Raw genomic sequence first — 27,314 nt, 5'->3', positions numbered from 1 at the left:
CATAAGCACAGTCAGCTTCACAGGCACAGGTAGTATCTTTTTTCACAACCAACCCATGTAAATAGGAGAAATGTAATGTGTGTATTAATCAGACTTATTTTTATGACAGATCACTGGTATCTAATCTTTCTCTTTCCAGGAAGAAAATCAGTGTCCTTCCTGTGACAATGCCACTATGACTCTGCAGCTTATTTTTCTAATTTTAGTTACTGCCTTACTGAATGTTGAATTTGTGATGGTTTTACCTGGGCTAAAAATAGAGTGGAAGAATTGTTATAAACCATAGAGACAGCCCTACATACCAACACTCCATAATAAAGAAGATATGCTTGAAAAACTTCTGGTATAACCTCACTGATGAAAACCACAAGTTTTTCACAGAATCAGAGAATTCTTAGGGTTAGGAGGGACCTCTGGAGATCCTCTAGTCCAAACCCCTGCCACGGCAGGGTTACCTAGAGCAGGTGACACGGGAACTCATCCAGGTGGGTTTTGAATGTCTGCAGAGAGGGAGACTCCACGGCCTCCCTAGGCAGCCTGTTCCAGTGCCACCCTTAATGGAAAGAAGTTCTTCCTCGTGTTGAGGTGGAACTTCTTGTGTTTTAGTTTACGGCCACCGCTCCTCGTCGTGTCGTAGGGCACCACCGAAAAGAGTCTGGCACCATCCTCTTGGCACCCCCACCTTTGAGATACTTACATGCGTTAATGAGATCCGCTCTCAGTCTTTTCTTCTCCACACTAAACATCCTCTAAACACCCTCTTCACTGCGAGGGGTGGTGAGGTGCTGGCGCAGAGAAGCTGTGGATGCCCCGCGACTGGGAGCGTCCAAAGCCCAGGTTGGCCGGGCTTTGAGACCTCACAACCTCCTCCCTGCCCTCCCTCGCTGCTCTCCCGCCCGCCCCAGCCGGCGGCAGCTCCGGGCGGCGGCTCCTCCCCCGTGGCCGCCCGGCAGCATGGCGGCGGCGGTGGAGACCCGCAGAGTGTGCGAGACCGCCGGCTGCAGCAGCGAGGCCAAGCTCCAGTGTCCCACCTGCCTCAAGCTGGGCATCCAGGGCTCCTACTTCTGCTCCCAGGTGAGGTTCCCCCGGCCCCAGCGCCGCGCTGCCGCGCTCCGGGCGTGCGGCGGGGCGCAGGATCCAGCTCCCCGCGCCGGCTCCCGGCCGCCCGGGCCCGGCCCGGCGTGCCCGGCTCTGCCTCCCTGCCCGCCCGGGCCCGGCCAGCGCCGGGCAGGAGGGTCCGGGCAGGGACGCCGCACGAAGTTCCCCCTCGGTTCCCCGGTTGTTGGTGCCGGGGGTGCCGGGCCGGCGGCCCCGGGCGGGGCGGGAGCCCCGTCGCACCTCGTGGCCACGGGCGATGCGGGACTTGAGCGGGCTAAAGAGCGGCCGGGACGTTCGTGAGAGGGGGCACGTGTGTTTCTCTGCCTGGAGGTGTCTGTGGTCCCTGTGCCCCCCTTAAAAATAATGGCTTAGTGGGACAAAATGAGACGTGCTCATCAAATTCCAGCGGGTGCGTGTCTGTGTCTGCAGCAGCTCTGGCTCTGGAGTTGCTCGGCTTTGATAGACACTGGGAGACTTGTTGCTCTGAAAACAGATTTTCTTTAAATTATGAGGTTTTCTTGAAAATTATTTTATACTCTTCCTTTTTTTCTTTAATTCCGTTTTCTTTCCTCCTTTTTATTTTTTTTTTTTAATATATATCTTTTGATGTTTTACTTTAAAGGTGCCTAACAAGGAGGTTCAGGTTAGGCCACTTGTCATACAGCCATCAGCTCCTCCGTGTAAATTAGAGAATTAAATGTATTCTGTAGGCCTCGGCCATCCTCACCTATTACCACAGTGGTAATGGAGTGTGGTCCTTAAATAGAAAGAACTGTCTTATGACTGTTGAGTGGGGTTTTTGGGTTGTGGGTGGTATTTTCGTTTTTTTTTATTAAATTTACAATGCGCAGTAAAATACATGATCCAATCCTTTGAACTTTATGTATGTGTAATTTCTGTCAAAATCAGTGAGGACACATGTTTAATTCAGAGATTACAGCTGACCTTCCTTGTCACAATTATAACCCAGGGTAAAATCATTGAAGTTTTGTAGATTAACATAAGAAAATCATACAGTCACATCAGCTAGATTCACTTATTTATTTGGCAGGGTTTTCTTCTGAGTTAGGGTGTAAACTGATAGTTATAGTTTGCATAGAACTAGGGGAAAACTTCCCACGTGCATGTGACACACCCACTGCACAGTTTCTGGTACTTTCCCCTGAAGTCTCTGTGCCATATGCTGGAAATCAATGCCAAGTTACATCGACTGCAACTCAAAATTTTTCTGACGATTCTGTATCTCTAGTTCCCATGTAAGAGCTTGTAGTTGGCTTGGAGGATTTGCTCTACATTTTACTACCCGTTTTGACATGTCTGATATAAAACTCATCATAATGTGTCTTCAGCATATACAAATATTAGTTCGTGATGGCAAAACTATTTTTTAACAGACCAAACAGGGCAATATGAAGAGCTCTAGTTACATCTTTACTTCCTTCTTTCCCATCCCCAAATCAGCTAATGTCATATAGGATGCAGAGATTTTTGTTATCTATATACTAGGTTTAATTCTTTTGAAATATCTGCTATATTTGTAAGCTAAAAGGGGAATTACCTGAAATATTTATTGGCTTGTTAAAATAGGCTGCTGGATAACTGACTACATGCTTATAAAGCTGTCCTGCCTAGAAAATAAAATATTGAACTGGGAATCCCACTTCTGAGTGACCTTGGGTGTGTTATTCCTCCTAATTGTGCCTCGATCAGTAAAGTAGGTAAGCACATGGAAGGTGCTTTGAAGGTTTTGGGGCGATGTGTTACTGAAGAGAGAAGGAAATTAACAGCAGCCTGTTTAAAGACAGGAAAGAAGCATCATGCAGTGCCCATGTTCCGTAGCAAGGACCCTCAGCACCTCCTTAGTACCTTCTGTGGGGCCCAGTACGGGACTGCCCCGAGGTTCCAGCTCTCCTCATCTATCATCTGGTGTGTGTGTGCCATGGAGGAGCCTTGGACAGTCCTCCACTGGTGTCTGGCGAGGACAGGCAGGAGGGGTAGGTGAGGTGCTGCTGACGACCTGGCTGCCTGCTCAGATAAGCACATGACAGGTGAAGGAGATTAAAAGCCAGGAAATTTTCTCTGAACTTCCAGCAAGTTTCAGCTGACAGCAGTGGACTGGTTATCATCTGTGAAACTTTTCCTAAGTTCTCTCTTTGGTGGTTTTCTTTCCACTGTGGTCTTACATGCATAAATAACTGTTAGATAAGTTAGTGAGCGGACAGACCTAGGATATTATTCCACCTCACAGCACATGCTGTTATGTAGCACCCAAGGATGCACACTTCTACTATTTCTCTTAAGCTGAACCACCTCTGGGGTTTTCAGGGTTTTCTTTTAATGAAGGACAAGCAGTTGCATTAATTCTTTTGCTGGTTTAGCTCTCCAAAGCTGTGCACTGCAGGGTCATAAAACAGTTGGGGAACATGCTGCTGAAGAGTGTTGTGGCCCAGTTTGGCCCAGCCGTAAAGTCAACCCGTCCTTATGGAATGCGGTGGTGTTAGTTGGGTGTGCAGGCACTTACTCTGGGCTGAGGGTGGGGTGGGAGCAAGAAGCTACCGGTGTCTCCTTGAGGGGTAAAAGCATCTGTATGGACACAGGCTCTATTAATTAACTGCTTGGAAGCCTACAAGGACTTTTTCATACAGCCAAAACTCCAGTCAGAGCTAAGCCCAAATTTGTAGGAGTTTATATTCTCCAGTGCTAAGAATAAACAGTAGGAAAGTGTGTACCGATGTAGAAAGGTAACTAGCATGAAGCAATGTGGATTATAAATTAGTAACGTATCAGTTTGCTAAGAAAATGCAGGAATTATAGGACTGAGAATCTCAGTGAAGTGTGGAGATTGATTAAGCATTATTTTTCATTATTGCACATAAAGAATTGAACTTTTCAAGTAGATTGCATCAAGACAATGATTTCCCCAGTGGATTTATCATTTGTGTTTCTCCTTTCCTTGAGAAAGGCTATTATTCTGGTAATTTATTTTTTCCCACCTCTCTGCATCAAAACATATGCCTCACTAATGTGCCCTGAAAATGCTCATGCTGAAGTACTTCAGCATTCTCTGAGATTTCTTTGAGCCAACGCTGTTTCTTGTCTGGCTATGGGGTACCTCGGAAACTGAGCACAGCTGTTGAATAATAGTTGTGCTTGTGCTCATACATGGAAAGGGGGCCAAGGCAGCCGGGTTCTGACCTAACAGAGAGGTTTTGAACTGGTAGTGGAGACAGGGTAGGGATGGCATTTAGCAGTGGAGGAGCTCTGAGGTGATGTGTTGAACCTTGGCATAATTTTTTTTCTTTTGCTTCAAGGTATAACATGAGGGACTGTTCTGCTTTGGGGTTCTGTCTGCTGTTAACCCTTAATAATATTTTAGGCTAGTAAATCAAGTACTGTCACTACTGGCTACCTTCTTTCACTGTCTTGCTTTCTTTTTTTTAGAGAGCTACTGCAGTGTTGTATGTGTTCATCATCTTAGATAGAGTAATTCAGGCTAGCTTCTGAATGTGGAAATAACACAGATGTGCAGCATCGCGTCTCAGGCATATTGTTTCTCTTGTTAAGATGAATTTGCTATTGTAAAATCTACCTTATAGACACAGTCACTTGTGTGTAAATTGTATGTAGTATACATAAACAGTTTGTATTTAAATGGACAATTTACATTTCTTCTATGTCTCCTCCAGAAGAGGCTTAATGATAAAGAAGGGGAAAGTAGTGACTGTTCGTGAGATCTCCAGTTACCATTTTCATGCAAACCTTTTAATGGTAAATGGATCTCTTGTTAAAGATTTTGTGTTGCTTTCCTGGAAACTTCCTCTCTCATACTAATATCTGTGTAAGTGTCTTGAACAAAGCAGTAGGTTTTCTGTGGTGTGGACTGGATGCTTGTGTGACTCAAGGTCACAGTAATTTGTGAAAAATTGTGGTCCTGAAGAGAAGACTGGTGTTGTCCCATCTCCCACTTCGCTGTTTCCTTTCACCATCAGTGTGTTGGGGGTGGGAGGTGGGAGCAGTGGACCTGGATGGAACTATTTTTTGTCCTCTGTCACATAAGTGCCATACTTCATTCTTGGTTCACTGTTCTTTGATGTGCAGAATATAGGCTAAAACCTGCTGCTCATATCCAACTGCAACACATAGGGATTACTTCAGGTATAAATGGCACTCAGCAGATACTATCTTCTAGAAAATCTTTTTGACAGATTTCCTTCATCAGGAAGTTGACATTTTTAATTGCCTATAAACCACCATGAATACCTGTGTCTGAGCTAAATGCCTGATTATTGTTGAGGCACAGAAAGTGAGCCCTCATAACTTTCTGAGAGTAAAACTTCAGACTCCTGTAGGCAGGCTTTCTGAGCTAGTGTTGAATATACTGAAAGGATAGTCCAGTTTGTATTTCTTTGTTCTGTTGTTCCTTCACTACTCCCAAAAATCACTTGTATATCTCTGTAAATCTGAAGAGCTGCAAAATGCAGTCCCTTCCTCAAAGGAAGGGCTCGGTTGTGTGGGATCTAGGAGTCTCAGATTAAGATCATGCTTTAGATGAAGGAGAAAGCTGATCTGATACCGACATGCTGCGTATAGCTGCCTCCATTGGAGTTGAATCTGAAAACACATATTTGACTTTTCCGGAAAACTGACTATTCATGTATGCTGCTTAGGCTAGTTTGGGAATTTTGTACAGAGTTTTCAGGCCGGAGGCTGTTTCTGTGGGCTTGTACTGCCCTAGAAGGATTTCAGCATGCTGAAAAGAAGCAACTGTTTTATTTTAGCATCAGATGTATTACCTATTGCATTCCTTGACATATTTGTATTTATGGATAAAATGTACAGTTAATTTGTATTGTGTGGTTTATATATATATCTCACTGATAGCCTTATATTTTTCTTCAGCTAAATGCTGTACTTAAGTGGGGTTTTTTTGTCTTCTGTTTTGCATACCTTCAAGGTATTTGGTTAGAAACGAGTTCTCATTAAGCAAAACGGCATGATGTCAGATTAAGCCCAAGACAATTTTACATTCTAAAGGACATGTGTAAATTCAATTAAAATGATTGCTCAAAATATTTTTAAATACAGTGTACTGCTTGGCACTGTTTCCTAGATGTTTGTCTATTACAATTCAGGGTGTAATGGCATGCAAAGAGACAGACAGTCTGTCCCCACAGTCTTGGTTCCAACTGTCTTTTCTTTCCTTTTTTTTTTCTTTTTTTTGCTATGAGATAGGTATTTTTGGAAGTTCATCACAGTGGCTCTAAATGATGAGCACAGAGGATGGAGGCAGTAATTTTGTGACAGTTGGACACAAGTTCTCTCTAACTGTACAGTGGGGTGGTTTTTGTATACCTGCTAATAGGTGTATTGACAGTATCGAATGCCGGGTTGTGTAAAGAAGCCATATCCGAAGGGGAAGGGGAGCCTGAAGAGGAGTGCCAGCCTTAAGGCTGGAAAGTGCTGATAGAGGGTTTCCAGAGCTAACTTTAAATGATCTACTCCCATGCAAAGGCAGTTCAGAAACACCATTTATGAGTATGCCTTGAATTCTGTGCTGTGGTGCCTTCATAGCTTCCTGTGCTTGGGTATCATAGAATGGCCTGGTTTGGAAGGGACCTTAAAGATCACCTACTTCCAACTCCCCTGCCATGGGCAGGGACACCCTCAGGGTGCTCAGAGCTCCGTCCAGCCTGTCCTTGAACACTTCCAGGAATGGGGTGTCCACAACTTCTCTGGGTGGCTTATTTAAATATAGTTTGGTTATATCTGTGCTATACAGAGGTTTGCAGTGTAGTAGTATCCTAATCTTGGTTGATTTAGCATCCTTTTCTCCTCTGGAATTTGCAGTTGGCTGTACTTTTCCACCTCTTAATCAGGTTGCATGGATACATGAACTGAAAGAATAAGAAACTCTCTGTTATTACTGTAAGGATGACGATAAACATAGTGCGGAATTTTTTTTCCTAATTAGTTCAGTAACTCTTTTAAAGGGTTTTGTTTTGTTCTTTCAATGACTGATTTAAAGAAAAAAGAAAGCTTAAGTTGTTTAGTAGTGATCATTGTGTTAATAATGAAAATGCACTGTACTGTAAAACAAATTCTGCTATGCTGAATGATTCTGTCAATATTTCAACCAGTAAATAGATTTTGGGCTGAGTCCTTAAGGTAAAAATCATTTACAGCAATAACATGGCTTCCACAAGTTGATCCAGAAGGAATCTTTCCGGATGGTAATGCTGGTTGTGCCTTTGGTTACCTTTTCATATATGCACAGGTTCTGATGAACACTGTGTTGAGCTTGTTTGTAAACACAGAACTGGTGGGATTGACTTAAGAACGGCTTGAAGCCAGAAATGTTGTTAAAGGTTTCTTACTGATAGAATAGTTGTACTCAGGATTGCTCTAAACAAATCAAGGATTACCCCTCTGCCTTCATTTTTGTCGTACATTTAGCCTCTCTTCTTGTACAGTCCTCTCCAGTGTTTCCAAGTCTGTCCTGTTCGCTATATAAAAGCCACATTCCATAAAAAGAAAAATGCTTCAGGTAAGAAGGGTGGGGGTATTAATATCAGGCATACTGATGGATAATGTAGTTTTTGAAATTAAATCCAGAAAGTCTTCCAAGAAACTTGAAGCCAAATTCATATTATTCCTGCGTACTTCCCCCATGAAGCTATTTAATATTTTAAAATATAGCCATGCCATCTTACATGTTCCTTTTTTCACCATATCAGGAAAAAAAAAATCTTCATTTTCTTAATTTTAATATTAAAAATCACCCTGGATATTTTTTTTCTAGGTTTATTTTATTTAGTCATTGAAAATTTTCTATCCTGACCTGTATAGGGGCATAGGAACGTGGAAGAATCGTTAGGAGACAGCAATGGTAATAGGAAGATTGAAGTAGATGTCTCAGGAGAAGGCTCCGTGAAAAGCATCATTTTTTCAAAAAAATTTTCAGAAGGTGGCCCAGGTGGAGAGAAAGAGCAACTTTCTTCCATAGCTTGTCAGGAAGTCTGAGGTATAGAAGGTGAGGGTGCTTGCAATGTGCAGTAGTACCTTGGTAGTGCTTTGTTGCCAGGGCTGTGATTCTCCAACCCGTGAGATGACAGCTGCCGTAGTTTTATTTGGAATTGCCAAGGCAGAGCTCTGCAGTCATGTGCAACGTGGTACTTGTGCAGTAAGTTGTTGAATATAAATAATTTGTGTGTACCCGGCAAGTCCAGTGCTTACAGGAAGCGTATGACTGATCTTACACAAAATAGATGGGTTGTAGGTGGATGTTCAGCATATCCTTTGAGCGACTTCCAAAGGTGTCAGACCAAGGCAGAGATACTCATTAATTGTACACTGCACATGTAATAGCCCGTGCTCACAAAAATGCTTTAGACTTACTGCTTCGCTGGGCTTGTTGCAGTGGATGGATGTCCACATCTCCACACGTCTGGGATGTCCCGCTGTACAGCAGCTCCTGTGGAGCTGTGCTCTAGGAGTTCTGACGGAGCTGCCGCTCCTCTAGAAATAGAGGGCAAGTAGAATCTGGGAATCGTGTTTGGGAAAATTCAGACTCACGGCAGCCTTATGCAGGATCCTCTTCGGCTGTTCGCAGCTGCAGGGGATAAAAAGCCCAAATGGAGCCTGTTGTCAGGTTAGGGTACTGTCAGTGGTGCCGTGTTTGCCTGGTGTTTTCTGGCTATAGGCCATCAAAGAGGAAAAGACTGTTGGTATAGGACAAAGGAACAACATTGGAGAGTATATCCCAAAATTCCATAGGGAAGGAGAGAATGAACTACAGCCAGGAATTACCACAGCTTATGTACATCTTCATTCACCAAATGCTCTTTTGTATTCAAATAAGTGGATTCTAGGTTTGCATACCTGGTAGCTGCTCTAAGTCCTTAGTTGTGTAATCCTTCTGCTTCAGAACAGAGACCTCACGTTTGAAAGGGGATTAAAACCATACTGGTGCTTCCAGTGTCCTTGAAAATAGCGTTTTTAGCTTTTTAATTTCTTTTTTTTAAATAGGCCTCAGTTAAAACCTGCTCCTTTTCTCCCAGCTCTCCAACAGAAAACAGAAATTAGTGCATTGCAAAGGTCTGTATGCAGTGGGTTGTACAGGAAAACCTCCTGCTGCTCGTTCAAAGTGACATTCTCTCTGGTCATCCAAAATGTTGGTTTCAGAGCATCTTGTTGCACAGACAGACCATTTCGTAGCGCCACAGCACGTCTTGTGCTGGTCCAGAGAGCGTGGTGACTCCTGGTATGTGGCGTAGGAAGCAGAAGACAGCAAGCAACTGGTTTTGGTAATGAGGGAAACAGCACACAGCAGGGTCTTTTTGAACGTGGGTGTACTTGTGCACCACTTTACTGTGTTTTTGAGGAGGCATTTTGGTAACTACTGGTTGCAAGAACTAAAGAGGAAAAGGGGAGAAGATGGCTCGACAGGAGCAGACAGCTAAGACCACTCAGTAGCAACTGTGAAGCAGGGGTAGAATGTTATACACTGGGTTTAGTTTACAGATTTGTTGTCTTGGACTGCTTGAGTGTTGTATACATTAGGTTGAATCAGTTGTTGGCTCTGGATGGTAGTTCTACAATGATGATTCAGCATTAGTATTGTCTTTCCTTATAAAGGAAAACAGTTTGCTTCCTGGCTCTTTATTGTAAATTATTGGAATTAGCTGTTTCCTAATGGTTGTTTTGAGTGCATGTAGCCATTCAATTAGAATTTCTGCTAAAACCCGAGTAATTTACTAATTAGCACCTTAAAGGATCACCTTTAATGCTGCCTTCTGCAGCTTTTCTGCTTAAATCTCTCTCTTTTTTCATGTTTTTCCTTCCTCTTAATCTTTCTTTATTCTTCTCCAGCTGCCAGCCATTTCCATCTGCCCCGTTGCTGATTCATTGTCTGTGATACTGCTCTTTTATTGCTTGGAAAAAAGAGAAAAAGCCAGACTCCTCCACAGTCACTCTTTTCTTGATTTCCATTTCACATTTCTCTTTTTTTTTTCTTTCCATTTCCTATTTTTGTTCAGCAACCTTCATTTCCCACCCTTTAATCTACTTCATTAGTTCCCCTGTGATTGTGCTGATTGATCTCTGTTGCTTTCCTGTGCTGGAGAAGGAGGCAGAAGGGATGCAGTTAGCAGGAGGAGATGGCTGGTTGTAGGAGCCAAGGGAGGACCATCCTGCCCGCTGCAATGCTGTAAGATCATGTACAGAGATAGACTCTGTGCTTCAGCCAACCCAGAGCAACCATGGTGCTTAGTTACTCATTAAAATGATAAAGGGACAATATTTAGTATATAAGATTAGGTCAATGTATCTCACTACCACAAGTGTTTGACTGCTCTTTCTGCCTATTCTGGTTAATAAACTTTTGAATGTAGTATTTTCTATTGTTAAGACTAGCAGTTTCATGCATGTTGCTACAAGGGTTAATAAAACACTCTTCTAGTTTTCTTTTAAAATACAGTTGCTTCTCTATTTTGTGAGGATGACCACGTTAATGCTACTTAAAACACATATTTTGTTTGCAATTCTAGGAGTGCTTTAAGGGAAGCTGGGCCACTCACAAGTTATTACACAAGAAAGCAAGTAAGTTCACTCTTTTTTTAGTCCACTTTAATATTGTTTTGAGTTGGTTTTGTCCTGTGCAGTGAGCTCTGGGTGGCCCTGCTTGAGCAGGGGACTGGACCAGATGGCCTCCAGAAGTCCCTTCCAAGCTCAGCTGTTCTGTGCTTCTTTGTCTAAGAATGGTGTTGGGTTTTTTCCAAGGTATGGGGCACTGGGTTCTGCATGTCTGAAGTTTTGACCAGTTTGCAGTAATCTAAAGTGTTGTGTAAAATTTCAGAGACGGAAGTGCACAGCAGTCTCTCTTTCTGTACACTTTTCTATTTGTATGAATTATTGCTTGAGCTACATTGGCAGGTGTATGAACAGAGAAAGAAGGATGCTGAAATAAAGGGCAAGGAGAATAATAAATCATTATTTCAGACTTGTTCCTTCATAGCATTTTGGCGTCTATTGCAGTAAAAGACAATAAAGTGGGAAATGTCTGTGCAAAGTCTTTGTGATCAGACACTTGGTGTGTTTCAAGCAAGTCAGAGTGCAGCTGCTCTGTACAATTTGGAGTGTACCCCTTTGGAAAAAAAAAGGGAAAATGCTTGTGTGCATGGTGCAGCCATTGATAGGAGGATGTGTCATAACTAGGATTTTCCTGAGTTTAAAGGTAATAAGAGTATCTGTATGCCTTAGTTACAGCTGGTAGCTCTGGCACACAAATACGAGTAGACTGGTAGATTCTGCCTTATCTGAGTAGTGAAAATACTCTATGAGTTTAAAACCAAAAAGAGAGCAGTCCTCAGTTCTGCCCCCCTTGCCTCCTCTCCCCCATCACCCTGCCTGTCTTCATTAAGCCCTGCTTTAAAGGGAGGTAGGACGTCAGAAATTCAAATCCTCGAATAATTTACCTCCTTTTCTAAAACCCAGTAAAGCTCCTTTTTCCATAATAAATATCAAATGATAGGTTTGAGTAGTACAGACAATTACGAATGTATTCCTTTGTTCTGCCTTCCCAGTGTAGGGATCTCATAGTTCACGCTTGCATTTTGTATCCTATTACTTTGCATCTGCATGGATATGAAAAAGTTTGGATTTTTAAATTATTATTTCTCAGTGGTTCATCTAAACTGAATATCATGTGAGCAGATGGCTCAGATGTAAGCCACAGAGACTGAGGAATTCACATTAGGGCTTGGTATGGCAGACCTTTTGCCATCTCTTCATCCTGGTGAGATATAAAAAGAGAAAACAAACAAGTTATCATGTTACGAGTTAAAGATTAATACTACCATGCTCTTCCTCAATCCTGACCTCCTCTTTCTGAGTCAATATTTCTCCTTTTGGTAATGCTTGCAATCTACTTGCCTTTAAATAAACGTCTTCAATCTGCCCTCTTAGGACTGTGTTATTTGTGAATGAAGTTAGTCACTGGACCACATCAGGCATGAATTTCACAAGGTCAAGAGAGCTGGGAACCTCCAGCAGTTTGGGACCATCTTATAAGGTGTGCACGGTGCTTGTCCAGAAATGCAGAAGTGGCAGCACCTGCACTCCCTTCATCAGCTCTGGAGAGGTAGCAGGCTCCATGTATCAAAACTGACAGCTGGGTGGTCTCTTTCCCACCTCAGGTCATTTCTGTCCCTGGATGCTAAGAGAGATCACAGAAAAGGATGTGCAAGAGTGTTAATTGAAGGGATAGTGAGTGTCTCTGTAGAAATATGCTTTTTCCCAGGAATGAAAACAAGCACTAGATTATAAAACTACAAATGAAGAACAACTTAGTTGCTACACCTCATTTGTGCATTAAGTCCTGACATTCCCCAGTTTGTGATTGAATAGAGTTGGAAAATTGTGAATTTCGAATGCGAAGAACTTAAGGGCAATACAAAATGATAACTGCTAGTTATGCTTTCGTGTATCAATATCTAAAATGCCAGAACGAGTCAGATCTAGACTTACGTACCTCTAAGTCATTTTCTAGACCCCACAGTTCTTATTCTTAAGTAGGACTGATCTTGCTGCTGCAATTTTTTTCCCACTTTTTCTTGTATTTTCAGAAGATGAAAAAGCCAAGCGTGAAGTGTCTTCATGGACCCTGGAAGGTGACATTAACACAAATCCCTGGTCTGGGTATCGATATACTGGTAAACTCAGGCCACACTATCCACTGGTAAGCAGTAGGTGCCACTCCTTACTCCAGCACTGCTACATTCCTACCTAGAACTGCTACATTGCTACATAGAACAGAAGTCCTGTGAGGAGAGGCTGAGGGAGCTGGGGTTTTTTAGCCTGGAAAAGAGGAGGCTGGGGGGAGACCTCATCACTCTCTACAACTACCTGAAAGGAGGTTGTAGCCAGGTGAGTTGCCTTCTCCCAGGCAGCTCTCAGTAAGACAAGAGGGCATGGTCTTAAAGCTCTGCCAGGGCAGGTTTAGGTTAGATATTAGGAAGAAATTCTTTACAGAAAGAGTAATCAGACATTGGAATGGACTGCCCATGGAAGTGGTGGATTCTCCGTCCCTGGGGGTTTTTAAGATGAGACTGGATGTGGCACTTAGTGCCATGGTCTAGTAACCACAGTGTTGGATCAAGGGTTGGACTTGATGATCTCAGAGGTCTTTTCCAACCCGGCTGATTCTATGATTCTGTAACAACTAATGGACCACTCCTGACCTGATTACCTCCCACATTTTAGCTGAGAGAGGCAAGCTTCTTAAGCACTCTGAACCTGATGGCAGGGACATATATGACTGTCCTTACTGTGGTTCATTTTGATTTAACTTGTTCTATCTCTTGGTATATTTAAAATTAAAGAAGTGGGGTAACACGCATCAGTAACAGGCTTAAGCTCATACCTTTTAGCTGACATTTATTTTACAAGAAAGCTACTGCTAGTTCATATGATGTCTCCTAGCTGTTTAGTGTCCTCGCCAATTATGAAGCAGTCTATTTTCAGAAAAACTCAGGTGAATTAATTTAAAGTTTAAATAAATGGTTTTATATTATTTTACGTTAGTGGTTTGAAATAACCTGGTGACTGAACTGGTGAACAGCTCTTTTGAAGGAACAGAGGTTATAGTAATCTCCAGCACTAGAGGTCAGTAAGATCTTTGGCTATGAAAGGTGGGTTTAGAAGATGATGACCTCAGTATAGGTGTGTTTTTGAATTGGTACAAGTTTGTATATGGAATAAGCCGAAGCTTTTTTACAGGAGTAGTGGTGTTTTGCTTACATTTGTCTCTTCTAATTGGCCTGTGCTGGAAATGCTGCCTCAGTGGCATCCCCTCTATAGTCTTCTCCATCTGTTACAGGCTTATCAGAGAACAGATTAACAGAGCCTGAGCCCACGTGAGTTTGTTAGTGTTGTTGGAGAAAAGGGTGTTTTGGATATTTCACCGGCCAAGTAATAGTGATGTTATTGCTGAACATTGGCTTTTTTGTCTTCTGACTGCTGCAGGACTGATGCAAACGAAACTAGTGCTAATGAATACGGCGATGATTAGAAATAGCAATGTTGCTAGAGAGAGGAAGGATGTATTTGGAACCAGTGCACTTGTACTCTGGAAAGTAGCAGAAAAAACACTGCGGTGTAACAGGGATAATATGTCATAAAACCAATTTAGTTTAAACATAAAAGTTTGATTTTTACAAAAGCGTGGAGTTGGATACTAGAAGTTGTATAATATGAAGGCAACAAAGAGTAACAGGAGAGTGTTTGAGAAATAAAAATTTGAACTGTTCTGCAGTGTTTGCATACTTCACAACCTTTTCTAAGTGGACTTAGCCATATTTTACTGTATTTAATTTTGCTGCATGAGTTTTTGTGACTATAGTAAGTGTTCTTGCAACCTAACCAGCTTTGCCTGTGATTTATTTAGACGCCAACAAGACCTGTGCCAAGTTATATTCAGAGACCTGACTATGCTGATCATCCACTAGGTAACTTGAAACAAATCACAATTATGGAGTTTGCTTTCTATTCTTCTATTTTCCTTTTAATCGAAAAAGCCTATAAAGCACGAAGGAGATACTGGAGAAGGGAACCTCTTCTATCTGTTTTTCTCACTTTACTTCTTCCTCTTGTTAACTTACTGATTTTTCAAAAATAATGGTTACAAGTATTTTTTGGAAGTCCAAAGTTTGTGTTATCTTTGAGAGGTGTTCAGGGAATTTAAAAAACCCTAAACATACATGTCCCAGTCCTGTTGTTGACTTCATAACAAACAACAAGTAGTTGACTGTCACAGGTGAATTCTAAGCCATTCTCAGTGGCATCAGTGTAACTGTAGAAAATGTGTTATGAAATAACAAAAGAAAAACCTGCAGTAAGCAACTCCCAGAAGAAAACTCATGTATGAGTTCCAGCTATTTTTGGACACAGAGGGAATGCATTACTTGCTTATTGGTTTGTTTTGATATTTTCCCCTTTTGATATCGGTATTTGTACTTTGTATTTCCCCAAAGAGCAGCTATAAAGTATGTTAGCATTATTTTTTAATCTTATGCTGTTCTTTAGTTATTCTTTGCAGAATGTAAGTATTTAAACAACACAAAATACTGTATTTTAGGGTGTCGTTCATCTATAAAGCTGAGCTTGCACGGAATTTGCTAGGAAGAATTTACATGTTTTTATCAGATGATTGGTGCAGTAGTATAACCAGATATATTCACAAGCTCATATAATCCTTTATGGCTCTTTCAGAATATTATTTATTACTATTTATTTTCTAAAAGCAGCTAAAAATAATTTTCTATGAGTAAAATAATTTCCGTGTAAATCTGATTTTTAAGATTGTGTTTATGCAGTAAGTGAATGGGCCTTCTGAGCACATGTGGGCATTACAATATTGTGGAAGGCTTATGAATTCAAATTAATCTGAATAATGATGATAATGCTATGGTTTGGTGGGCTCGTTACTTTAGTCTGTGGTGAGAAAGTCTGTACTTCATTGCCATTGGCACGCTAAGGAAGTTGCTTGATTGGACATACGTAGTGATTAATCACTCCTCTGTGTATAACGTGGGTTTTTTCTTTCTTTTTTTTTTTCCTCCCCTCTCCCCCTTTTCAGGAATGTCTGAATCAGAACAGGCTTTAAAAGGAACCTCTCAAATAAAAATACTGTCATCTGAGGATATAGAAGGGATGCGAGTAGTGTGTAGGGTAAGGGGGTTTTGATTTTTGTTTCAAAGTGCCTTTGTTCTCTAAAAATCTGTAGTGATTTTACCAGTTTGTGACAGCACGTATGAGAGTACCAACTTTCAAACCACTGTAGAGCACTGAAAAATAGTTCAGGAAACTTGATGTTTTCTTGCTTTTTCTCTCCTTGTGGCTCCTTATTCATAGTATGCTGTTTTTCAAGCAGAAAGATGACTTTTATCTGTTTCCTGGCTTTGTTATTACTAGTGAGACAATCTGTGGCTGAGACATCGTTGCTGTTAAGAATATGTTTTATAGTGCATAAATGAGAACAGAATTTTTTCCTCTCTTGGAGTACTGTGTAAAAACTAAAAAACAGCAAAACAAAGCCCTGTCCCTAACAATTTTTGAAAAAGAGCTGTTCAGTTGTAATCACTTCCTTGTGCATGAAGTCAAACTTTGAAATGTATTTAGGTAGTCTGATTTAAGATTATGATATTCAGGGAAATTGTGGCCAAAATCTTAAATGAGGTATTTTCAAATCTCACAGATGTGGTTTAGTAATGTAACCTGGAGACGTCTCAAAGTCTTTCTAGAGCCCAACTACACACAGCTTTCCTAGCAATCTCAGTGTAGCTGTCAAAATGAGTTGCTAATCTTCTGGAGAGTAGTCCTGGCCTATTTTAAATAATTAAAAGTAGGCCAATAGATCAATTTTAAATCTATTTTAAATTGTTTGATTTGCAGCTTGCTAGAGAAGTATTGGATGTTGCTGCCATGATGGTGAAACCAGGAGTAACTACTGAAGAAATTGATCATGCTGTCCATTTAGTAAGATTATTTTATTTTTCTTCTGGTGTTTCCAAGTGCTTTCTGCTGTCTCTGTTCTTGAATGATTGTTGTGTGGTTTTCTTTGATGCATGAATTCCTTTTCTTTTTTTTGAACTGTTTCCCAGTTTGAAGCTAGTGGGTAGTGCAGATGGTAGAAGTGTGCTCCAGCGCAATGGGAGATTCAGAATGAGTTAGGAACTCGTGGGCCTCTCTCTGTATCAGCAGCTTCCATGATTTCTGGCTTCAGGTTTCTTCTAAGTTTCTTCACCTGCTTTCTCAGTTAGCATCATATAATTTTCTTTCTTCTAAACCCTTTTTGCTCCACAGATACCATTATATATAATTTGTAAGCCATGGATTTCCTGTGCTCTCTGTTGTTGGCTAAAATGTACAGAGGAGAAAGTTTAGTTATTTATGATTGGAATCAAAACCGAGGTGCCTCAGAGAGAATTGAAACAAGATTTTTGGTGCAGTCAGACAAATTAAAGCCACAGTCCAGTGAAGTGTTTGAAATACATGTTCAAGAATCTTCCTGGCTTAACTGTTCATAGGTATTTGAATTGTGTGATTTCTTTTTCTTTGCTGTCTTTTCTATGAATCAAGTAGTCCGATAATTGAGGATGCTTCTGTCCACTGTGACGAAGGGAACGATTCGATTATGGTTAAGTTTGTTAGAGAGCTTTGTGGTTCTTTTTATCTGCATTTGCAGCTCTTGAGCCAAGATTGTAAGGAACTTACTCTGGTTTCATTAGGCTAGAGATTTGTGTTGAACTGCATTAAAAACCAAATTATTTGCTTAGCCATAATGTCTGATATGAAGAACTAGTAGTTAAAATGATGTTACCTCTCCTCAGCAGTTTCTGGAAACTTTTGTGTGGCAGACTGTTGATACTGACTGATATCCTTAATTGGTACTTTGCAGTTTTAAAACAGTATTATTTTTTTAAATTAAAAAAAAAAGTTAACACAATATTTTTTTCCAGTATTTTGCTCAGTACGTCACAAAGTGTATGTATGTATGTATATGTAAGTATATATAAAATGTGTCCATTTTGCAAAAATACCAAAAGTGTTATTAGAGTGCCAGGGAAGCAGCTTAAGGTTTTAAAGCTAGGGGTGAAAGAGTGGTGCTAAATGTTACTTTGTTTGTGTGTCTTGCAAAAACACTTAAGAGTCTTAGACCGGGTGCTTAAAAACAGTAATTGAAAATGACTGGTTTTTTAACTGAATAAATATTGCCATGCATTGTTTTAAACCTGAATATTTCAGCATCTGTAGTTGAACATAAAAATGAGCAGAAACAAAATTGAAGTAGTTTTACTTTCATCCTGGTAAGAAATGCAAAGCATAACAAAATACTGTAATACCAAGAAATGCTTGAAGAGTCTTATTTTCAAGAGTCACTGCTTTTCAGCCTATCATTCTTACTGTAAAGCTGTTGTTTATGTTTTTTCTACCTTTTTTCTTTGTACAGAACTTACTGATGTAAAGTGTAAATTGCCTTTTCTCTATTTAGGCTTGTATTGCAAGGAATTGCTATCCTTCCCCTCTGAATTATTATAATTTCCCTAAGTCGTGTTGTACGTCAGTGAATGAAGTGATCTGTCATGGAATTCCCGACAGGAGGCCGTTGCAGGAAGGAGATATCGTTAATGGTAAGTGCTGTGAAAATTGACCTTTAACATTTCTACCTTCTGTCCAGTTAAAACCATGCAGTGAGGTGTTTTCATTCGCAGACAACGTAATTGAAATAGCTTCTTAAGAGAACCTTTTTTTTCTTATTTCTTATTATTTTTTCTTATTAAATTTGTGAGTTTATTTAATAAAATAACTTGCAAAGTTTGATCCACTTTAGGGCTTCATAATTCTTCTGCCCAGTTGTTCCAGGCTATATATATATATAGTGAATAAAATGTGTACTGAATTATTCAGCTGGATTAGTTCTATGTGAATTCTTAATTAGATGGCTCTAGATCCTTATGGTTTTGCTGTGGACATGATGATTATGATGACTGTAAAGGATCCTAATGGTGAGGCACGGTATAGGTGTGTATTGAAAAACATATCCTTTTTTTTGAGCATCCTAACAGTACCAGTTGCTTTTTGCTCATGGTACTTAAGGTACTTACACCTTCTTAGGTGGTGAGGGATACTTCTATAAATTACTTGACCATTTTTTGTTTTCATTTTCATCCTGGTTTGGCAGCAAAAATTAATGATAATTGTTTCGTACAAACACTTGAACCTTTTTTTATTGCATTGGTTTGTTTTTCTCTTATCCATAAATAAATATCCAGCAGGTCCCAGGCCTGCCTCTAGAAGCAGGTTGGAATCATTTTAGATGATCAGATATTTGATATATATTAGCATGTAATAATAGCTACTAAGTCTGCATCTCAGTGCTGTGGGTACCAGCCTTTTCAGGAAAAGTCTTATGATTGCTGCCCCTTTCTAGGGGAGGTTTGGTCTGGCTGATGTGTACATGTAACAATGTGTGCCAAGCTCCTTTTATCTTTCTTTAATTTCAAAGATGATGCCTTTGCACAGCTCTCTACTGTTGCCAGCTTTTCTGGCGTTGCTGGAGTCCAAACTAAGAGGCTCAGTTCATAGAACCATAGAATGGTTTGTGTGGGAAGTGACCTTAAAGACCGTCTAGTTCCAAGCCTCGTGCTGTGGGCAGGGACACTGTCCACTAGACCAGGTTGCTCAAAGCTCCATCCAACCTGGCCTTGAACACTTGCAGGGATGGGGCATCCACACCTTCTCTGGGCAATGTGTTCCAGTGCCTCACTGCTCTCACAGTAAAGAATTTCTTCCTAATACCTAATCTAAACCTACTCATTTCATTTTGAAGCCATTCCCCCTTGTCCTGTCCCTACATGCTCTTGTAAAAAGTCCCTCTCCATCTTTGTTATTGCCTCCCTTCAAGTACTGGAAGGCTGCAATTAGGTCACCCCAAAACCTTCTCTTTTCCAGACTGAACAATCCAAATTCTCTCAGCCTTTCCTCATAGGAGAGGTTCTTCATCCCTCTAATCAACTTGATTGGCTTCATCTACACAGTGCCTTATGTCTCTGCTATTTGCTTGCCAAGGCTGTACCTCAGCCTTAGAGAACGCCTTCTATAAGGGGGTTTAGTCATTTTTATTACATCAAATGTTTGACCAGTGAAACACTATCTTATTAATTAATTCCATAGAATCTACAAGATAAGCATGACAGATTGATTCTGCTGGAAGAGTTTACACCTGTGAAGTAATCTTGACTTCACAATTAGAATACCCCATTTTCACATGTTTGTGTTTGTCCCTTCACAAATCAAGAAGTGAGGAATACGGTGCTCATAGTCCAACATGTCTTGTGTTCTTTGCAGTGGATATTACTGTCTATCGCAATGGCTACCACGGAGATCTGAACGAGACGTTTTATGTTGGAGAAGTTGACGAGGGTGCAAGGAGACTTGTCCAGACAACTTACGAGTGCCTAATGCAAGCCATCGATGCAGGTAAACCCTCTGACCAGAGCCCAAAGCATTAAGGTTTTGGTTCTCAAATGTGATTGCTCGTATTTGCCACTGCCCAGAGTGACTTCTCTTGCCGCACGCAGAAGCACCGGTGTGTTGTCACCAGCAGATGATGGATGTTGTATAATACAGTGATCCTTCAAATGACACAGTTCTGTGGGCAGCGGTTGCAACTCCTGTTTGGAATGTGAACTGATGAGAAAAATGTACTCAATGCTGACCTGACCCACAGATGATTATATTTACATGGAAACAGCCTTTTTTGACTGTTAGTTAGATGAATAAGACATCCTTGATGTGAGTAGGTTAGAGAATATTACAAGCAAAAGTGTGTTTTGGAAGACCTTACTTTTATAATTTGTATGGTGTTGCACAGTCAACCAGTAAGGTAAAACACCTTTTGAACACTTAAACATATTTCTTTACCCCAGCCAAACATGATGGTTATTTCATAAAGCAAGTTAGAACTCTTGATTTTCAGCTGTGGGAATGTGCCAGAGAAGACAGATCCATATCCTTCAGTACGCACAGAACTTCAACTATATTGCTTAGTTATAACTCAGGACAGCTGTATTGAGACATACAATGAGAGAGAAAGGTAACTCAGTCATGTTCAACTTCTGAAAATAAAAACAAAAATCTCCAAAGTCCCTGGAAATACTTGTATCATCTGTATCTTTTATACCCTGTAGCTTCTTAAAATTCCCAATATAATTTACTCCCTTTAAGGCCTCTAGAGACTGAAGTTTAAGGTGTTCTATAGGAAGGCTTTAAACTTGCATTTAATCAAAAGTAAATGAAAAAAAAGTTATAATGAATATAAATTTGGTTAATAATTTGGAGATGGCCAGCCAAGCTGAAAAGACAGAAAGCCATAGGAATGATGTCTTGTGTATCCGTTGTATGATCCAAACAAAAATACTGCAGAGTTGAGCTGTGAAGAATGTAGATTGTCTGTTTATGTGGGATTATTGTTCTGAAATGACTGCTTTGTTTTTCCGAGCTAAACCAGAACAATGTTTATCTTTGCTCCTGTACTTTTATTTTTATTTTTATAGCAAATGTTACATGTGTTGTCTCTTATCTTTTTATTTCCTGGCTTTGATGTATAAACTATGACAGAAATTCCCCTCTGTGTTCATTATAATGAGATTTAAATTCTCACTGTAAGTTTTCTTTACCATCTTTTTAGATGCTGTAACAGGTTTTAATGGATTTTAGACATTGCCTGCAAGTAGGGATTCTGGCAGCGAGTGTCTTAGCTGTTAAAAAGGGTCACCTCTCCCCTCCTTAAATCATCTTAATTTCTTGGCATTGGACCAGCAGAGCTCTAACTAGGAGAGCTGAATAAGAGAGAAGCAGAGGGCTCCTTGCTGCATTGAAATGAGTTGCTTGTGCTGTCAGGCCCAAGGGAGATGGTACAAAACCAACAGATTAATCTCTTGCCCAGACTTTTTTTTTTTTAATTTTGGGAAAAGCATGCATACTTCAGTAATCTGATTTTCTTGTTATTTTCTGTAAATTTAACATGGAGATTTCAGTTGTAGTTGCTTACATTAGCAGAGAATTGAACTAAATGGTTTCTTAATGTAAAGTTTTAGCTTTATGTGAACCCTGCTTAAGGTGGCTTCACACAACCACATGACATCTGGCTCCTGAAGGAACAGCATATACTCAGGGAGTTGCAAATGCTCTTGAAAAAGCATTTACATGATTTTTTTATTTTTAGTGGCTCAAGGTTGCGTTTGGTATGAATCTTCATTAGCCGATGGATGAAACATTGTTGCTTTTATGATATTATTACTCCCTTGTCCAAGTGCTCAAAGTGAATTTCTCACACCATTTTCATGCATTTCACACTCTTTAAGGCTTCTCAAAGGGCTTGTCAAAAAAGTTAGCCCTGAATACGAACACACTTATTTGCTGTAGCGTTGTCATTGAGAATCTTGTCTAAGAGTAGAGATACCCATTTTTCTTTTTTTTTAATACATTCTTAGTCCTTTGTGTACATTTTTCACATAGTAGTAGAGGGGTAAGTGTGTATTAAAATATAGTTCATACATTCATTGCAAGAAGCACTGCAGCTCAGGGTGTAAGCATTTGCATCCATGAAAGGAAGAAAATAGTGTTCTTGTGGAAGAGGAGTTTTCTTCTTTCTCTCTTGTTTTTTTCTTTTATATGAGACCATTTCCTCCCTCTCTCATGTTATTGCACTCATTTATGTACTTAGTGGATTAAGTGATCATAGGAAGTTACATACTAGAACAGATGGACATACAAGCCATGAGCGCTACAGAGATGGTGTTTGATGGTTAGTTATGTGGAAGGAAAGCTCTTTAAATTTCCATCTATATCTCCTTAATTTTGCAGTAAAACCTGGTGTTCGGTACAGAGAACTGGGAAACATCATTCAGAAACACGCTCAAGCAAATGGATTTTCAGTGGTTCGGAGCTACTGTGGGCATGGAATCCATAAACTTTTCCATACGGCCCCTAACGTGCCACATTATGCCAGTGAGTATTCATTCCCTTTGTGCTGTCCTGTAGACAAGAGGGGGTTTGCAGTGAATGCACTCAATTTATTTCTTGATTATATTCTGTTAAAGTAGCATGTTGCCTGACAGTGATCAAGTTAGCCTTTTGGCACTTGGGAGTTCTTTTTTTTTTAACTCTGTACAATAGCATCCTCTATGAACCTAAATAAGGTGAATATATTATATAATAAAACATTCTGTGCCTACACCAGAGGTAAGTGTCAGCTTTCATCTGTACGGGTTAAGTGCTCAAAGTTTTTGCCTGAATTCTTAACTCAATTCCCTTAGACATTCTTGTCTGACATGAACAGGCAAATGTTTGTCTCCTTAGAAAGTCTAAGCAAAAACTTACTCCCATTTCCAGATGTAAATAAAAAGCATTTTGGATAGTATAGATGGGTGTTGTGTCTGAATCCGGATCCTGTTTCTTTACGTTTCCTCATTTGAGTGTTGTGATCTGGTACTCCTGGAAGCTTCTTTATAATGTTTGGCAGAGGAGGAATAATGCCAGCAGTGCTGGTTTTTGGAAATACCCATGGCCCTGTAACAGTTTTTCCAGCAGGACTAAGGAACAGCATCCACAGCTAAATGCCAGTGGACAACTAAGGATAGAGTAAATATCATGAAGCTGTGATGAACAGTTCACACTCACTTGAGCTGTAAAGCTTCCTCGACAGGTCACTTATTTTCTCAGACCTGACAGGTGCCTCCATCTTCTCATCTCCTAATGAGTTTTAACACATTATGGTTATAGACTACTGATTCCTGACTTTTCAAGTCATCATTTCCCTAAGTTATTTTTTCAGAGAACATCTGAAAAAATCTGTTAATTGTGGGGTAAAAGGGTATCAAGATTCCTGTTGTGTACTTTTTGTTGTGTAGAATGAAGAAAATCTGGATTCTTCAGAGATGGAGAGCATTTTATACCAATTAAAATTCAGTCTGAGAAAAAGAAAATTCCTCTCTTTCCTGGCTATTTAGAACTTTTTTTTTTCCCCTTCATTGAGCAAATATTCTAAAAAGAAAGGTGTTCCTAAAAAGAAAGGTGCAGGATTTTTTTTTTCCTGGTATTTTTAAATACAGATTCACAGCAAAAACAAAGTGGAAAGATCTGAGGGACTTAAAGGCTCATGAGAAAATGAGATAAAAAGAATGCTGCTGCTTATTTCTGGCTTACTGTGAAAGTAGTTTGAAAAGCAAAAAGCTCATTTTATAAGCCTTTAAATTATTTAATAAAACCATGAAAACTACAGGGAATAAAGGACAAAATTTATTCAGATGCAGAAGACCAGGAACTTAAATGTAAGTGTTGAGACAAGAAATACCAGAAGATGATTGAGACAGAGACAAGACCATTTAAGTAAAAGAAAAATATTCTGGTTGCTGTTGTGGCAGCTTGATGTCTGAGATTTTTAAAGCGTCTACGTGGTTGAGGCAGTTTAATAAATTTACACAATTAAGAGTTAGGGGGATGAAGAATCTGTGTGTAAAAATTGATGCAAATTGTCTACAGCAGCAAAGTAGCTTGGAGCTGATGGTTCCTGTGCAATCCTGCAGCCCTCAGGCCGAGTCACATCTAAGCTGCACTGCCATTCTAGGTGAAACAGGGCAGTGGAAAAGGGCTGAAACCTTTCTTCAGTCAAACTACCCTCCTAGAGTCGTGCTGTGCTTCAGTTCATGTGCCTCCACCTAAATATTTTTGGTGCATATAACATCAAAAAGCTCCTGTCTTCTTGTCTTGGGTGCCTTGAAATTCTTTGCTATTTTATGTTAGCTAAAGAACACAGCATTGTCACCCTGACACTATTATGACCCCATTACCCAGAGTAATGAGGGGAGCATAAATGGAGTCATGGGATTACTTAACCGCTGTCATATTTTGACCATATTGGAGCTAATGGCTTGGTGGAAACAAATAAGGAGGTTTCAAGCCTTCTTTGGGTATCTTAAGTGCTTCTTTTTATTGGTTTTTTAAAGTAATGCTTTTCATTATAGAAGTGTGCAGAAATTCCTGTATTACATTTGTTCAGTGTTTTTATAGAGCTAGGGTTGAAATTCTTGTTGTTGGAGAGAAAGACAGCAATTAATTTTAAGCTCCTTGAATAAATATTTTAGTGTTGGAGGATGGATGGAGAAGGAAAGAATTAAAGGAAATTTTAATGTAGAAGTAAAAATGGACAAGTGAACAGGTCATCTTGGAAGGGCTTTTCTGACTCTACAGTATTATTCTAGGACAAGGATTCATTCATTTACTAAGATGGTATCCCTTTTTCTAACTTGTGTTTATTTTATTGCAGAAAATAAGGCAGTTGGAGTCATGAAGCCAGGTCATGTATTTACAATTGAACCAATGATCTGTGAAGGTGAGCAATTTAGCAATAAAATGGTTACTCTTGTTTACTCTTCAGTAGTGATGGAATAGGATGCTGGTTCTATTCTGTGTAGCTGACAGATTTTTCCAGTTCTCTTTGGGGAACTGTTATCTGTTACTTGAAGACTGGCAAAAAGTCACCATTTCTGTTTTTAGGTGGTTGGCAGGATGAGACATGGCCTGATGGTTGGACTGCGGTGACGAGAGACGGAAAGCGATCGGCCCAGTTTGAACACACACTCCTGGTCACCGACACAGGCTGTGAGATCCTGACCCGGCGGCTGGATAGTATTCGTCCCCATTTCATGTCCCAGTGAGACCCCAGGCTGAGCAGGGAGATCGGAACGATACATACTTTTTATTGTCTCTGTACTATGCATTTTTTTAAGAGTACAGAATAGAAAGATTTCATCCTTTACTTTGTTCTCAGTGATTGTAGATAAGAGGAATATCTTGAAGAACCTGACCCAATGTCTGGAAAAGCAGAGAAGAATGGAAAGAATCTTCTTCTTTCCTCCTACCTACAACATTCACACTATATTTTCGTTTTTTCTTTAATTATCTCTTTAGCACCTTTCTTCCAATTAGACCCACAATTGCTTCTGTTGCTGCCATGATATTAGCTAGAAAAGTGTGGGTAACCTTTCCCACTGGGACTTGATATTTTGGGATCCAGGTTTTTTTCACCACTTCAGTGTGCCCTGTTGCTCTTGGCATATGAGTGGCACCTGAGATTTTAAACATTTCTAGTTCCAAAGACTTGCTCCTGCTTCTGCAGATACTGTTCTAATGGGCTGGGCCTTGTTTGTTTATCAGTTGAGAAGGGGGCAGAAGGGAGAAAGACACATACTTCTGAAAGCAGGCTACCTTACTTCTGTCCCCATCTCTCTGCTGATGGCTTCTGTGGTGATTCCAGCTGTAGGTGACACACTGTGTTAATGGCAGGACTTGTTTCTCTTGATGGAGATTGGATAGTATGGGCTTCCTACAGAGAAAATTAATAAATTCTGTTCTATATGCAGCTCCCTGGAATAAGCTGCTTCTTGGCGAAGCGGTACTTACAGGCAGCCTCCCGCTCCAAAAGCTTGGTGAAGCTGATGTATCAGACTTGCCTAGGTAAAGGAATGAAACAAGAACCAAAAAGATCCCATGATTCATGGGATCCCTACGTGTGTTAGCTGTGGGGCGTTTTTTAAAGGTACATCCACAGTAGCTGTGGGGGAGTGGATTTGCAAGACTTACAGTGAAATGAGTATATATCTCAAAACCAGTCTGAGTGTGTGAAAATGAAATGTGTTCAATGCTGTATTTGTTTTCTTTTGGTAATTTTTAAACGGGTCATTTTCCCCCCCCCCCTCAGTTGAGTGAGTTTCATGCTTTTGGAAAGTCTTAGGGGGGCAGCTATGAAAACTGATCTTTTTTTCCTCAAACTGGGTATAGAGTGGGCAGTGTTAGTATATATACCCCTTTATTTTTTTTAATGGGTCATGATGAGCTGGAAACTGTTATGTTAAGGAGAGTGGATTGATTAGACCTCTCTTCTCTCCCCCCTTTTTTTTCCCATGCTCACTTCCCTTCCATAATCTTTAGTTTCTCTGCTGAGGGGATTTGTTTTTTCTTCTGAATTGTAATTAAAAATTTTTCAGACCCCATTGCAGACTTAGTCTTACACCACTGTAATGCACGAAATAAACCAATGCAGACATTAAATCATACAATCATGGGCACAAAATACACCTTTTACAAGGTGTACTTGGATTTGTTGCCACAGACCCAAGAACGTGAAGTACTGCATACCCTTGGCTCCCCCTGGCACTGCAGAATTTAGGTAATTAGGGAAAAGGGGTTAATTAGTGCTTCACAGAACTGGACTCGTGTACTCCCAAATTTGCCAGAAAATGTCTTCTCTGCCCTGAGTGCCTCAGACCTCTGTTGCTGTAAGAGTATCATTGCGATCTTTTCATTACCTTTATTATTATTTTTAATTATGCAGTAAAGTGACCTGAAATGATGCATACAGGGCGTGTGTGTGTGCATATGCGTGTGTGTGTATAGATTTTTAACAAAACAGACTGTAGTACTTGAGTGGAATTACCTGTGTTGAATGAGATGTACTGGGGAGATGACTGTCCTGGAGGTTTGCCCACCATATCATTCACTTGAATGGCTACAACGGTCTTGCCTTTTCTATGTGTGTGTGTATGATGGGGGGGGGCTTCATTTTTGGTCTATAAAATAAAAGTTGCAGCTGCTTTTAA

General features: G+C 40.3%; 1 protein-coding gene across 1 annotated transcript; it reads left to right on the top strand.

Moving 5' to 3' along the window:
* The first annotated feature begins 931 nt into the window (after positions 1-931).
* Positions 932-27,314, top strand: METAP1 (methionyl aminopeptidase 1). Its single transcript, XM_027738166.2, has 11 exons — positions 932-1,074; positions 10,644-10,695; positions 12,720-12,832; positions 14,540-14,600; positions 15,731-15,822; positions 16,546-16,629; positions 18,146-18,284; positions 20,002-20,133; positions 22,522-22,665; positions 24,983-25,048; positions 25,213-27,314. Exons 1-11 carry the CDS (start codon positions 955-957, stop codon positions 25,371-25,373), a joined length of 1,164 nt encoding a protein of 387 aa, XP_027593967.1. The 5' UTR covers positions 932-954; the 3' UTR covers positions 25,374-27,314.

This window comes from Pipra filicauda, unplaced genomic scaffold, assembly GCF_003945595.2.
Source record: "Pipra filicauda isolate LSUMZ 115617 unplaced genomic scaffold, ASM394559v2 scaffold340_size778089_pilon, whole genome shotgun sequence".
Classification (NCBI taxonomy): Eukaryota; Metazoa; Chordata; class Aves; order Passeriformes; family Pipridae; genus Pipra; species Pipra filicauda.
Note: the sequence above shows the minus strand (reverse complement) of the source record. Positions and strands in the feature narration are given on the sequence as shown.

Coding starts and splice junctions, on each gene's coding strand:
- METAP1 (XM_027738166.2), top strand. CDS start 955: ATGGCGGCGGCGGTGGAGACCCGCAGAGTGTGCGAGACCGCCGGCTGC. Junction 1,075..10,643: donor GCTCCTACTTCTGCTCCCAG/GTGAGGTTCCCC, acceptor TTGCAATTCTAG/GAGTGCTTTAAGGGAAGCTG. Junction 16,630..18,145: donor TTGATCATGCTGTCCATTTA/GTAAGATTATTT, acceptor TTCTCTATTTAG/GCTTGTATTGCAAGGAATTG.